Genomic DNA, 14,113 nt, shown 5'->3' on the forward strand with positions numbered 1-14,113 from the left:
CTGAGTAACTGTTGAGTAACGTCTGATTTATTTTTTTAACAAACCATTCAAACAGACAAAAGAACAAAATAATCATCTTCAGACAAATTAAATCAATAAAATAATAAAATAAATTAAAATAATCTTAAATTAAATTCAAGTACTTTAATAAATAATAAAATAAATAAAATAACAGAATAAAAAATAAATTAAGCATAAGTAGCACAAAATTTCAAGCCTTTGTACTTTTCTTTTTTAACCAGCAGAACTAGAACAAACATGAACTCATAGAAACTCTGTGTGTGTTTGAGTCTGTGTAAATGTGACAAAACATGCAAAAACAAACATTTTTCCCAAAGAATCACCCAGTGATGTCATGAGATTGACGCGTACGTGTATAAAAGGGATAAAAGAAAAGTAACAGCTCAACGTAGCCTAATGTAGCGGAGTAAGAGGAACAGTTTCTTCTTCACAAATCTACTCAAGTAAAAGTAAAAAGTATAGTGATTCAAAACTACTCCTAAAAGTACAACATTTCCCAAAACTTACTCAAGTAAATGTAATAGAGTAAATGTAACTCGTTACTATCCACCTCTGTTTTTTTGTTACCTGGGAGGTGGGTGAGGAAGGAGATGTGCAGCACTCACCAATAGATGTTCTCATAGTGTGCACATTAGATTTTATTGCTAAAACAAACACGGATTTGAAGTACAGTAGGAAGTCATGGAGAGAAGTTCCTGGGGAAAGAAAAAAGGCAGAAGTAGGAGAGTGACCACAAATGTCTCAACGTCCGCCTCTCACTCCTCTGCTCATTTATGTGACTGCAGAAGTGGTTCGGCCTCAGAGAGACGCAGCAGAAACCGTCAGGATGGCAGTTTACGATACGCTGGTTCTCTGGAGCGTCACGTTCGTCCTGGCAGGTAAAACAAAGTTCATCTGTTTTCAGCTTTCAGAGGGTTTTACTTCATCTTTCTGCTGCTGCATGCAGACTTTTCTGAGACAGACAAAAGAGGAATGTGACAAACATCTGCTGTATTAAGAGGACTATTGTTTATATTTAATTATGTACTGATAATTAGAGACTAGTTTAGTCCTATACTGCCTCATTTTGCAGATTATTTGTCTCTCAGGCAGCTTCACGTACGAATATTAGCATTTACTAAAAAATGTATCTGACCATCAGATCTAGAAATACTCAAAAGCAGAACAATGACGCTGTGAAAGATAAGTGCAACAGTCGAGGTGTAGTGATGCTTCAAAGAAACATTTTGCTAAATAAAAGCTCCTAATAGTCCTACATTTAAAAATCTCATGCAAGTTATTCCAGTTGAAATTTGACTCATAAAATCACATTTTATTAAAACTACTTGTTTGAGACTTTCAGTTTTAGTAGTTTTAATCAGCAGGCAGAATCACCTGAGTGGTGTTCCACAGGGTTCTGTTTCAGGCCTCATTCTCTTTTTTGTTGTACATCCTGCCCCTGGGGTCAGTTTTATTTATTTTTATAGCTTGTGTGCCCTTTCTCAGCTTTTTTCCTTTGGGATGATTACATGCGGAAATGGTGTCCCACAGGGTTCTGCTGTAGGCCCCCCCCTTTTTTTTCTTTTTTTTTAAACAAACATAATGTTGCAATACCTAATCAATAAAATCATGATATACTGTAGGTAATTGGGTTTGGTCTCCCTGGGTTGCTAGATGTTGGGACTCTTGAAAGTTTAGGGTTGTAGTCAAACCAGCGCTGAGCTCTCTAAACTGGCTGATGAAGATGTTATTACCGCCTAAAGCTGTGAGATGGCGGCGCCTCCTTATCTGAACAATCTTTATTTTCCAGGCAGCAAACGTCACCAGCGTCCGTCAGTTCTGATGGTTTTAGATTAGCTTCCGGGGATCAAACTTCTCTGACTAAAGCGGCACCGACGCTATTCCGTCTCGTGTAAAAACTAGAAGCAAATGATCGTATCTACTGTTGAAGAATAATATAGAATCCAGTTCAGAAGTCCGCTGTGGTGTAGTGAGTTTTATTCAGTAAGCCGGCGGTGAGCAGACCTACGGAGAGCGTGTCTGGGTCGGTGTGCTGACCACGAATGGTTTGAAATCGTGACTTTTATACAGTAAGTTCAAAGCACAAAAGGCAGGAATAAACAAGCCAAAGGTGACGGACAAAAAGCAATTTACAGTCAGATGTGATCTGTGGCCAAATGCCGTTATCGGGCATTTGGCATGACTGTCACTAAGTTGTAAATTACCCCATAGGGAGTTCTCGTGGTTCAAGTCTGTGGCCAAATGAGTTGGTATTAACATATCAGTCAGTCAGGAACTTCGTCATATGGCATTTCCGTGGTTCAAGTCTGTGTTGAAGCTAGTTCAAAGGTGTCGGCCCTGCAGGGAGCTGGAGCTTCACGTCAGCCACGGTGTCACAATGCCTCATCACTACCACATTCAAAGTTGATGAAAACCAAACTGGTGACGCTGCCGTTTTTTCAGAATTATTGACATGAAAGGAGAGTTTAAGGGTCAATTTAAGTTGCAGAGACAAAAAAGACAAGAAGGAGTATCTTCACGGCCTCAGAGAGCAACTAAAGTCTGTGTCTTTATACTGCAATTTAAGAAAAAGGTAAAGACTTAAAACAGAAACTACACCAAAATAAGAATGTTGAGACTTAAATGAAAAGTCTGGATGGATGCTTTTTATTAGTTTTTATGAAAGTTCTCCCCTGTGAAGGCCAGTTCATGAAGTCCGGCCCACAAAACCCAGGCTGGAACCCAAGTTTGCCCCATTTTGCCAACTTTGCCAGACGGCTGGGCCACATAACACTGGCCACTACTGTAAAAGGGCCCTGGTCCTCCAGAGCACCGATGTTTCCTGCTTCATCCCACCCTGATACTAAGAACTGTGTCTGTAACAGACTCCTGATAATCACTTTAGATCAGAATCAGGTCTGATGATGCAAGGAGACGTAGACCATGTAGGACAGGGGGTCTCGGGGACCAGGGTGGAAGACCCCTGGTCTAAACATTGGCATGTTAAACCACAGATAAAAGCACTTATATCACAAAGGAGTTTAACACAGGGAATGCCCCTCCAGCCGGATCAATAAGGCTACATGGAAGGAGGTTTCAAAACTAATTTGATATGCTGATGATTAAATCTTGAGTGTGCACAAAACTTTATCCAAATGTGTGAAGTAAAGTTGTAAAGTAAGTGTAAAGTAAAGTGGTTGAAGAGCAGATAAGGACAAAACGGACGTGGTTTGAGTTCACTTCTGCTTCCGGCGGCCCCGCAGCTCTCACTTCTGCAGTTTGATGTTGATAACGTTTCCTGATACCATTTTCCACCAAACCGTTTCTGGTTCTGGTTCTGGTTCTGGTTCTGGTTCTGGTTCTGGTTCTGGTTCTGGTTCTGGTTCTGGGCCAGTGCTGAGTTTGGAACCAGGCTTTCTGTTTCCACGGACAAAGAACTGGCTCCAGTTCCAAGGAAGTAACTGACGTTAGCAGAGACGTAACTGACATTTGCAGAGACGTAACTGACGTTTGCAGAGACGTAACTGACGTTAGCAGAGACGTAACTGACGTTTGCAGAGACGTAACTGACGTTTGCAGAGACGTAACTGACGTTTGCAGAGACGTAACTGACGTTTGCAGAGACGTAACTGACGTTTGCAGAGACGTAAATGACGTTAGCAGAGACGTAACTGACGTTAGCAGAGACATAACTGACGTTAGCAGAGACGTAACTGACGTTTGCAGAGACGTAAGTGACGTTAGCAGAGACGTAACTGACGTTAGCAGAGACGTAACTGACGTAACTGACGTTAGCAGAGACGTAACTTACGTTAGCAGAGACGTAACTGACGTTAGCAGAGACGTAACTGACGTTAGCAGATACGTAACTGACGTTAGCAGAGACGTAACTGACGTAACTGACGTTAGCAGAGATGTAACTGACGTTTGCAGAGACGTAATGACTTTTGTAACGACGTAATCGACGTTTGCAGAGACGTAACTGACGTTAGCAGAGACGTAACTGACGTTAGCAGAGACGTAACTGACGTTAGCAGAGACGTAACTGACGTTTGCAGAGACGGAATGACGTTAGCAGAGACGTAACTGACGTTTGTAGAGACGTAACTGACGTTAGCAGAGACGTAACTGATGTTAGCAGAGACGTAACTGATGTTAGCAGAGACGTAACTGATGTTAGCAGATACGTAACTGACGTTAGCAGATACGTAACCCACGTTAGCAGAGACGTAACTGACGTTAGCAGAGACGTAACTGACGTTAGGAGAGACGTAACTGACGTTAGCAGAGACGTACCTGACGTTTGCAGAGACGTAACTGACGTGAGCAGAGACGTAACTGACGTTAGCAGAGACGTACCTGACGTTTGCAGAGACGTAACTGACGTTAGCAGAGACGTAACTGACGTTAGCAGAGACGTAACTGACGTTAGCAGAGACGTAACTGACGTTAGCAGAGATGTAACTGACGTTAGCAGAGACGTAACTGACGTTAGCAGAGACGTAACTGACGTTTGTAGAGACGTAACTGACGTTAGCAGAGACATGACTGACGTTTGTAGAGACGTAACTGACGTTAGCAGATACGTAACTGACGTTAGCAGATACGTAACTGACGTTAGCAGAGACGTAACTGACGTAACTGACGTTAGCAGAGACGTAACTGACGTTTGCAGAGACGTAACTGACTTTTGTAATGACGTAATCAACGTTTGCAGAGACGTAACTGACTTTTGTAACGACGTAATCAACGTTTGCAGAGACGTAACTGACGTTAGCAGAGACGTAACTGACGTTAGCAGAGACGTAACTGACGTGAGCAGAGACGTAACTGACGTTAGCAGAGACGTAACTGACGTTAGCAGAGACGTAACTGACGTAACTGACGTTAGCAGAGACGTAACTGACATTAGCAGAGACGTAACTGACGTAACTGACGTAACTGACGTTAGCAGAGACGTAACTGACATTAGCAGAGACGTAACTGACATTTGCAGAGACGTAACTGACGTTTGCAGAGACGTAACTGACATTTGCAGAGACGTAACTGACGTTTGCAGAGACGTAACTGACGTTAGCAGAGACGTAACTGACGTTTGCAGAGACGTAACTGACGTTTGCAGAGACGTAACTGACGTTTGCAGAGACGTAACTGACGTTTGCAGAGACGTAACTGACGTTTGCAGAGACGTAAATGACGTTAGCAGAGACGTAACTGACGTTAGCAGAGACATAACTGACGTTAGCAGAGACGTAACTGACGTTTGCAGAGACGTAAGTGACGTTAGCAGAGACGTAACTGACGTTAGCAGAGACGTAACTGACGTAACTGACGTTAGCAGAGACGTAACTGACGTTAGCAGAGACGTAACTGACGTTTGCAGAGACGTAACTGACGTTTGCAGAGACGTAACTGACGTTAGCAGAGACGTAACTTACGTTAGCAGAGACGTAACTGACGTTAGCAGAGACGTAACTGACGTTAGCAGATACGTAACTGACGTTAGCAGAGACGTAACTGACGTAACTGACGTTAGCAGAGATGTAACTGACGTTTGCAGAGACGTAATGACTTTTGTAACGACGTAATCGACGTTTGCAGAGACGTAACTGACGTTAGCAGAGACGTAACTGACGTTAGCAGAGACGTAACTGACGTTAGCAGAGACGTAACTGACGTTTGCAGAGACGGAATGACGTTAGCAGAGACGTAACTGACGTTTGTAGAGACGTAACTGACGTTAGCAGAGACGTAACTGATGTTAGCAGAGACGTAACTGATGTTAGCAGAGACGTAACTGATGTTAGCAGATACGTAACTGACGTTAGCAGATACGTAACCCACGTTAGCAGAGACGTAACTGACGTAACTGACGTTAGCAGAGACGTAACTGACGTTAGGAGAGACGTAACTGACGTTAGCAGAGACGTAACTGACGTGAGCAGAGACGTAACTGTCGTTAGCAGAGACGTACCTGACGTTTGCAGAGACGTAACTGACGTGAGCAGAGACGTAACTGACGTTAGCAGAGACGTACCTGACGTTTGCAGAGACGTAACTGACGTTAGCAGAGACGTAACTGACGTTAGCAGAGACGTAACTGACGTTAGCAGAGACGTAACTGACGTTAGCAGAGATGTAACTGACGTTAGCAGAGACGTAACTGACGTTAGCAGAGACGTAACTGACGTTTGTAGAGACGTAACTGACGTTAGCAGAGACATGACTGACGTTTGTAGAGACGTAACTGACGTTAGCAGATACGTAACTGACGTTAGCAGATACGTAACTGACGTTAGCAGAGACGTAACTGACGTAACTGACGTTAGCAGAGACGTAACTGACGTTTGCAGAGACGTAACTGACTTTTGTAATGACGTAATCAACGTTTGCAGAGACGTAACTGACGTTAGCAGAGACGTAACTGACGTTAGCAGAGACGTAACTGACGTGAGCAGAGACGTAACTGACGTTAGCAGAGACGTAACTGACGTTAGCAGAGACGTAACTGACGTAACTGACGTTAGCAGAGACGTAACTGACATTAGCAGAGACGTAACTGACGTAACTGACGTAACTGACGTTAGCAGAGACGTAACTGACATTAGCAGAGACGTAACTGACGTTAGCAGAGACGTAACTGACGTTAGCAGGGACGTAACTGACGTAACTGACGTTAGCAGAGACGTAACTGACGTTAGCAGAGACGTAACTGACGTTTGCAGAGACGTAACTGACGTTTGCAGAGACGTAACTGACGTTAGCAGAGACGTAACTGACGTAAGTGACGTAACTGACGTAACTGACGTTAGCAGAGATGTAACTGACGTTTGCAGAGACGTAACTGACGTTAGCAGAGACATAACTGACGTTAGCAGAGACGTAACTGACGTTAGCAGAGACGTAACTGACGTGAGCAGAGACGTAACTGACGTTAGCAGAGACGTACCTGACGTTTGCAGAGACGTAACTGACGTTAGCAGAGACGTAACTGACGTTAGCAGAGACGTAACTGACGTTAGCAGAGACGTAACTGACGTTAGCAGAGATGTAACTGACGTTAGCAGAGACGTAACTGACGTTAGCAGAGACGTAACTGACGTTTGTAGAGACGTAACTGACGTTAGCAGAGACATGACTGACGTTTGTAGAGACGTAACTGACGTTAGCAGATACGTAACTGACGTTAGCAGATACGTAACTGACGTTAGCAGAGACGTAACTGACGTAACTGACGTTAGCAGAGACGTAACTGACGTTTGCAGAGACGTAACTGACTTTTGTAACGACGTAATCAACGTTTGCAGAGACGTAACTGACGTTAGCAGAGACGTAACTGACGTTAGCAGAGACGTAACTGACGTGAGCAGAGACGTAACTGACGTTAGCAGAGACGTAACTGACGTTAGCAGAGACGTAACTGACGTAACTGACGTTAGCAGAGACGTAACTGACATTAGCAGAGACGTAACTGACGTAACTGACGTTAGCAGAGACGTAACTGACATTAGCAGAGACGTAACTGACATTTGCAGAGACGTAACTGACGTTTGCAGAGACGTAACTGACATTTGCAGAGACGTAACTGACGTTTGCAGAGACGTAACTGACGTTAGCAGAGACGTAACTGACGTTTGCAGAGACGTAACTGACGTTTGCAGAGACGTAACTGACGTTTGCAGAGACGTAACTGACGTTTGCAGAGACGTAACTGACGTTTGCAGAGACGTAAATGACGTTAGCAGAGACGTAACTGACGTTAGCAGAGACATAACTGACGTTAGCAGAGACGTAACTGACGTTTGCAGAGACGTAAGTGACGTTAGCAGAGACGTAACTGACGTTAGCAGAGACGTAACTGACGTAACTGACGTTATCAGAGACGTAACTGACGTTAGCAGAGACGTAACTGACGTTTGCAGAGACGTAACTGACGTTTGCAGAGACGTAACTGACGTTAGCAGAGACGTAACTTACGTTAGCAGAGACGTAACTGACGTTAGCAGATACGTAACTGACGTTAGCAGAGACGTAACTGACGTTAGCAGAGACGTAACTGACGTAACTGACGTTAGCAGAGATGTAACTGACGTTTGCAGAGACGTAATGACTTTTGTAACGACGTAATCGACGTTTGCAGAGACGTAACTGACGTTAGCAGAGACGTAACTGACGTTAGCAGAGACGTAACTGACGTTAGCAGAGACGTAACTGACGTTTGCAGAGACGGAATGACGTTAGCAGAGACGTAACTGACGTTTGTAGAGACGTAACTGACGTTAGCAGAGACGTAACTGATGTTAGCAGAGACGTAACTGATGTTAGCAGAGACGTAACTGATGTTAGCAGATACGTAACTGACGTTAGCAGATACGTAACCCACGTTAGCAGAGACGTAACTGACGTAACTGACGTTAGCAGAGACGTAACTGACGTTAGGAGAGACGTAACTGACGTTAGCAGAGACGTAACTGACGTGAGCAGAGACGTAACTGACGTTAGCAGAGACGTACCTGACGTTTGCAGAGACGTAACTGACGTGAGCAGAGACGTAACTGACGTTAGCAGAGACGTACCTGACGTTTGCAGAGACGTAACTGACGTTAGCAGAGACGTAACTGACGTTAGCAGAGACGTAACTGACGTTAGCAGAGACGTAACTGACGTTAGCAGAGATGTAACTGACGTTAGCAGAGACGTAACTGACGTTAGCAGAGACGTAACTGACGTTTGTAGAGACGTAACTGACGTTAGCAGAGACATGACTGACGTTTGTAGAGACGTAACTGACGTTAGCAGATACGTAACTGACGTTAGCAGATACGTAACTGACGTTAGCAGAGACGTAACTGACGTAACTGACGTTAGCAGAGACGTAACTGACGTTTGCAGAGACGTAACTGACTTTTGTAATGACGTAATCAACGTTTGCAGAGACGTAACTGACGTTAGCAGAGACGTAACTGACGTTAGCAGAGACGTAACTGACGTGAGCAGAGACGTAACTGACGTTAGCAGAGACGTAACTGACGTTAGCAGAGACGTAACTGACGTAACTGACGTTAGCAGAGACGTAACTGACATTAGCAGAGACGTAACTGACGTAACTGACGTAACTGACGTTAGCAGAGACGTAACTGACATTAGCAGAGACGTAACTGACGTTAGCAGAGACGTAACTGACGTTAGCAGGGACGTAACTGACGTAACTGACGTTAGCAGAGACGTAACTGACGTTAGCAGAGACGTAACTGACGTTTGCAGAGACGTAACTGACGTTTGCAGAGACGTAACTGACGTTAGCAGAGACGTAACTGACGTAAGTGACGTAACTGACGTAACTGACGTTAGCAGAGACGTAACTGACGTTTGCAGAGACGTAACTGACGTTAGCAGAGACATAACTGACGTTAGCAGAGACGTAACTGACGTTAGCAGAGACGTAACTGACGTTAGCAGAGACGTAACTGACGTTAGCAGAGACGTACCTGACGTTTGCAGAGACGTAACTGACGTTAGCAGAGACGTAACTGACGTAACTGACGTAACTGACGTAACTGACGTTAGCAGAGACGTAACTGACGTTAGCAGAGACGTAACTGACGTTAGCAGAGACGTAACTGACGTTAGCAGCGACGTAACTGACGTTAGCAGAGACGTAACTGACGTTAGCAGCGACGTAACTGACGTTAGCAGAGGCGTAACTGACGTTAGCAGACGTAACTGACGTTAGCAGAGACGTAACTGACGTTAGCAGAGACGTAACTGACGTTAGCAGAGACGTAACTGACGTTAGCAGAGACGTAACTGACGTTAGCAGAGACGTAACTGACGTTAGCAGAGACGTACCTGACGTTTGCAGAGACGTAACTGACGTTAGCAGAGACGTAACTGATGTTTGCAGAGACGTAACTGACGTTTGCAGAGACGTAACTGACGTTTGCAGAGACGTAAATGACGTTAGCAGAGACGTAACTGACGTTAGCAGAGACATAACTGACGTTAGCAGAGACGTAACTGACGTTAGCAGAGATGTAACTGACGTTAGCAGAGACGTAACTGACGTTAGCAGAGACGTAACTGACGTTTGTAGAGACGTAACTGACGTTAGCAGAGACATGACTGACGTTTGTAGAGACGTAACTGACGTTAGCAGATACGTAACTGACGTTAGCAGATACGTAACTGACGTTAGCAGAGACGTAACTGACGTAACTGACGTTAGCAGAGACGTAACTGACGTTTGCAGAGACGTAACTGACTTTTGTAACGACGTAATCAACGTTTGCAGAGACGTAACTGACGTTAGCAGAGACGTAACTGACGTTAGCAGAGACGTACCTGACGTTTGCAGAGACGTAACTGATGTTAGCAGAGACGTAACTGACGTTAGCAGAGACGTAACTGACGTTAGCAGAGACGTAACTGACGTAACTGACGTTAGCAGAGACGTAACTGACATTAGCAGAGACGTAACTGACGTTAGCAGAGACGTAACTGACGTTAGCAGGGACGTAACTGACGTTAGCAGAGACGTAACTGACGTTAGCAGAGACGTAACTGACGTTTGCAGAGACGTAACTGACGTTTGCAGAGACGTAACTGACGTTAGCAGAGACGTAACTGACGTAAGTGACGTAACTGACGTAACTGACGTTAGCAGAGACGTAACTGACGTTTGCAGAGACGTAACTGACGTTAGCAGAGACATAACTGACGTTAGCAGAGACGTAACTGACGTTAGCAGAGACGTAACTGACGTTAGCAGAGACGTAACTGACGTTAGCAGAGACGTACCTGACGTTTGCAGAGACGTAACTGACGTTAGCAGAGACGTAACTGACGTAACTGACGTAACTGACGTTAGCAGAGACGTAACTGACGTTAGCAGAGACGTAACTGACGTTAGCAGGGACGTAACTGACGTTAGCAGAGACGTAACTGACGTTAGCAGCGACGTAACTGACGTTAGCAGAGGCGTAACTGACGTTAGCAGACGTAACTGACGTTAGCAGAGACGTAACTGACGTTAGCAGACGTAACTGACGTTAGCAGAGACGTAACTGACGTTAGCAGAGACGTAACTGACGTTAGCAGAGACGTAACTGACGTTAGCAGAGACGTAACTGACGTTTGCAGAGACGTAACTGACGTTAGCAGAGACGTAACTGACGTAAGTGACGTAACTGACGTAACTGACGTTAGCAGAGACGTAACTGACGTTAGCAGAGACGTAACTGACGTTAGCAGAGACATAACTGACGTTAGCAGAGACGTAACTGACGTTAGCAGAGACGTAACTGACGTTAGCAGAGACGTAACTGACGTTAGCAGAGACGTACCTGACGTTTGCAGAGACGTAACTGACGTTAGCAGAGACGTAACTGACGTAACTGACGTAACTGACGTTAGCAGAGACGTAACTGACGTTAGCAGAGACGTAACTGACGTTAGCAGGGACGTAACTGACGTTAGCAGAGACGTAACTGACGTTAGCAGCGACGTAACTGACGTTAGCAGAGGCGTAACTGACGTTAGCAGACGTAACTGACGTTAGCAGAGACGTAACTGACGTTAGCAGACGTAACTGACGTTAGCAGAGACGTAACTGACGTTAGCAGAGACGTAACTGACGTTAGCAGAGACGTAACTGACGTTAGCAGAGACGTACCTGACGTTTGCAGAGACGTAACTGACGTTAGCAGAGACGCTGGTTCCAAGTTGAACGAGTTTTGAACCAGAACCAGCCCTGGAACCAGTTTGGTGGAAAAGGGGTATGAGTGTCTACATGGATGCCTGCTGGTTTAAATGAGCTGCCGTGTTGGTGTCCCACCAGAGTCACCAGAACCCACTGGGGGGTCTGAGGACTGACCCAGATCTCTGGATCATTTTCTAACAGTTGGAGTGTGTGGAAGTTCATGTTCCAGAACCAAGTACAACAGCAGAGTTCATGCTTGAAGAACAGTCTGTGAACTAGAACGATGTTCTGTCATCAGTATTCAGTCATTTGTAGCGTCTTCAACCGCGTTGTTTGCAGGTGCTCAAGGTCCACGTGTGATATACCCGTTTACAAGCACGTGTGCAGTACAAGGATCCACCGTCACCCTCCCCTGCAGCTTCACACCTAGAGAGTCTTTCTATAAAGACGGAAGAGAAATTCGACTGCAGATCGTTAGAGTCCTCTGGTGTCAGAACCATCTGATCTGTCACGGTCCCACCCCGTCTGTGTTTGACAGTAATTCACCAAACAAAAACTCTCGTTATCAATACCTGGGAGACATGAAGGGAAACTGCACTTTACAGATCAGAAACATTCAGTGGATAGACGGCTTAAGACCAGCCGGGTCGACACAAGAAGGCTCAACGTTTCGCTTCAGGATGGAAGCTGATGATCCTCTAGGACATTTCACTAACACGACCGGAGTGACGGTTAAAGTTGTTGGTAAGAACAATATCCTTAATCTGGTACAAATATTGAACACCAATATGATGAAAACTAATTAACTTTTGTATTTCAGCTTGGATTAAACTGAAAATAGAAGCCTCCAGTAACAAGTCCAGACGAGGTCAAACAGTCTCCCTGCAGTGCACCTATTCTTTATGCACCTTCCAAGACCTAGAGGTCGACTGGTTCAGAGATGGACACGCCCTCCCACAGTCTGGACACGCCCTCCAGCTCGGCCCTCTGACCGCAGGGGATTCTGGGAACTACACCTGCGTTCTGAGGAAAGACGTGAACACACAGTCTAACTCGTTCAGCCTGCAGGTGGAGGACGGAGATGGAGACGGAGATGGAGACGGAGACGGAGACGGAGACGGAGACGGTGCTGATGGTGGTTAGTCTTAACTTCTCCTTCTTCATTTGGTTTCCAGGAAGCTGCAGACGTCCCACTAACACCAAAACATAATCAGATCATTTGTGATCTGATGGCAGAATCAGACAGATGTGCGTCTCCACTTCATTTTCTTTACTTGTAAGGTCACGGGGAGCCGCTGGAAACATCCAGGGGTTCGTTTCACAACGATGTTCAACAAACCCAGAGTTCAGAAACTCTGGGTTCTCGGTTTCAGGGAAGGAGTTCAGAGTTGGTTCAGTCGACTCTCAGTTACTGCGACTTAAAAGGCCATTATCAGCGGAGCTCTGATACCGGGGATCGCCATGGCAACGGAGAGTAAAAGGAAGTGGTCTTCCTATTTCAGTTCGCTGGAACTGAACATATCGGTGCAATAAAAAACACGGCAATGCAACACGGCTGCTGATGGAGAAAACAGCAGAGCGAGAGAAAGTAGACAAATTAAAATATTTCACAACTCCTTCGTATGAAAGATGAATAAATGTAGACGTTCTCAGCAGAACCGAAAAATCATCAGCTGTTTTCACTTTAAAAACTCAAAGATCAAACCGTTCAGGAAAATATGAGTGAAGCAGAACCATCTGGTCTCACCAGTAAACCCGAACACGAGTAGCGCAACTTTAATTATTATTATTATTATTATTTTTTCCATCCATCGTCCGCCGCTTATCCGTTCCCGGGTCGCGGGGGCAGCAGCCTCAGCAGAGATGCCCAGACTTCCTTCACCCCAGACACCTCCTCCAGCTCTTCCTCCAGCTCTTCTGGGGGGAGTCCGAGGCGTTCCCAGGCCAGCCGAGAGACATAGTCTCTCCAGCGTGTCCTGGGTCTTCCCCGAGGTCTCCTCCCGGTGGGACATGCCTGGAACACCTCCCTAGCAATTCCGGATTACCCAATGGGCATTATGGGCGGGCGCCCAGGGGCCCACGCTCATCAGGGGGCCCATGGCCGAGCGTCTTTTTTTTTTTTTTTTTTAATTTATTTATTTCAATTTTTTTTTTTTTTTTTTTTTTTTTTTTTTTGTGAGGGTTGATGTCCAGGGATTGGGTCGCCGAGGCACCCCGCCACGACTGCTACCCAGCCCACAATGCACCGGCCTGCCATGGTCCTTCCTGTAGTAAGTGCAGTAAGTCAGACTTGTTCCCGGTGCATGTTGGACTCCGGCAGGGCTGCCCTTTGTCACCGGTCCTGTTCATAATTTTTATGGACAGGATTTCTAGGCGCAGCCAGGGGCCGGAGGGGATCCGGTTTGGGAACCTCAG

At 45.5% G+C, this 14,113-nt stretch overlaps 1 protein-coding gene across 1 annotated transcript; it reads left to right on the forward strand.

The window, feature by feature from the left end:
- The first annotated feature begins 847 nt into the window (after window positions 1-847).
- LOC133440778 (uncharacterized) lies at window positions 848-12,841 on the forward strand. Its single transcript, XM_061718097.1, has 3 exons — window positions 848-899; window positions 12,038-12,442; window positions 12,519-12,841. Exons 1-3 carry the CDS (start codon window positions 848-850, stop codon window positions 12,839-12,841), a joined length of 780 nt encoding a protein of 259 aa, XP_061574081.1.
- The last annotated feature ends 1,272 nt before the right edge of the window (window positions 12,842-14,113 follow it).

This window comes from Cololabis saira, chromosome 3 (assembly GCF_033807715.1).
Source record: "Cololabis saira isolate AMF1-May2022 chromosome 3, fColSai1.1, whole genome shotgun sequence".
NCBI classification, from domain to species: Eukaryota; Metazoa; Chordata; class Actinopteri; order Beloniformes; family Belonidae; genus Cololabis; species Cololabis saira.

Coding starts and splice junctions, on each gene's coding strand:
- LOC133440778 (XM_061718097.1), top strand. CDS start 848: ATGGCAGTTTACGATACGCTGGTTCTCTGGAGCGTCACGTTCGTCCTG. Junction 900..12,037: donor CGTCACGTTCGTCCTGGCAG/GTAAAACAAAGT, acceptor CGTTGTTTGCAG/GTGCTCAAGGTCCACGTGTG. Junction 12,443..12,518: donor AGTGACGGTTAAAGTTGTTG/GTAAGAACAATA, acceptor TTTGTATTTCAG/CTTGGATTAAACTGAAAATA.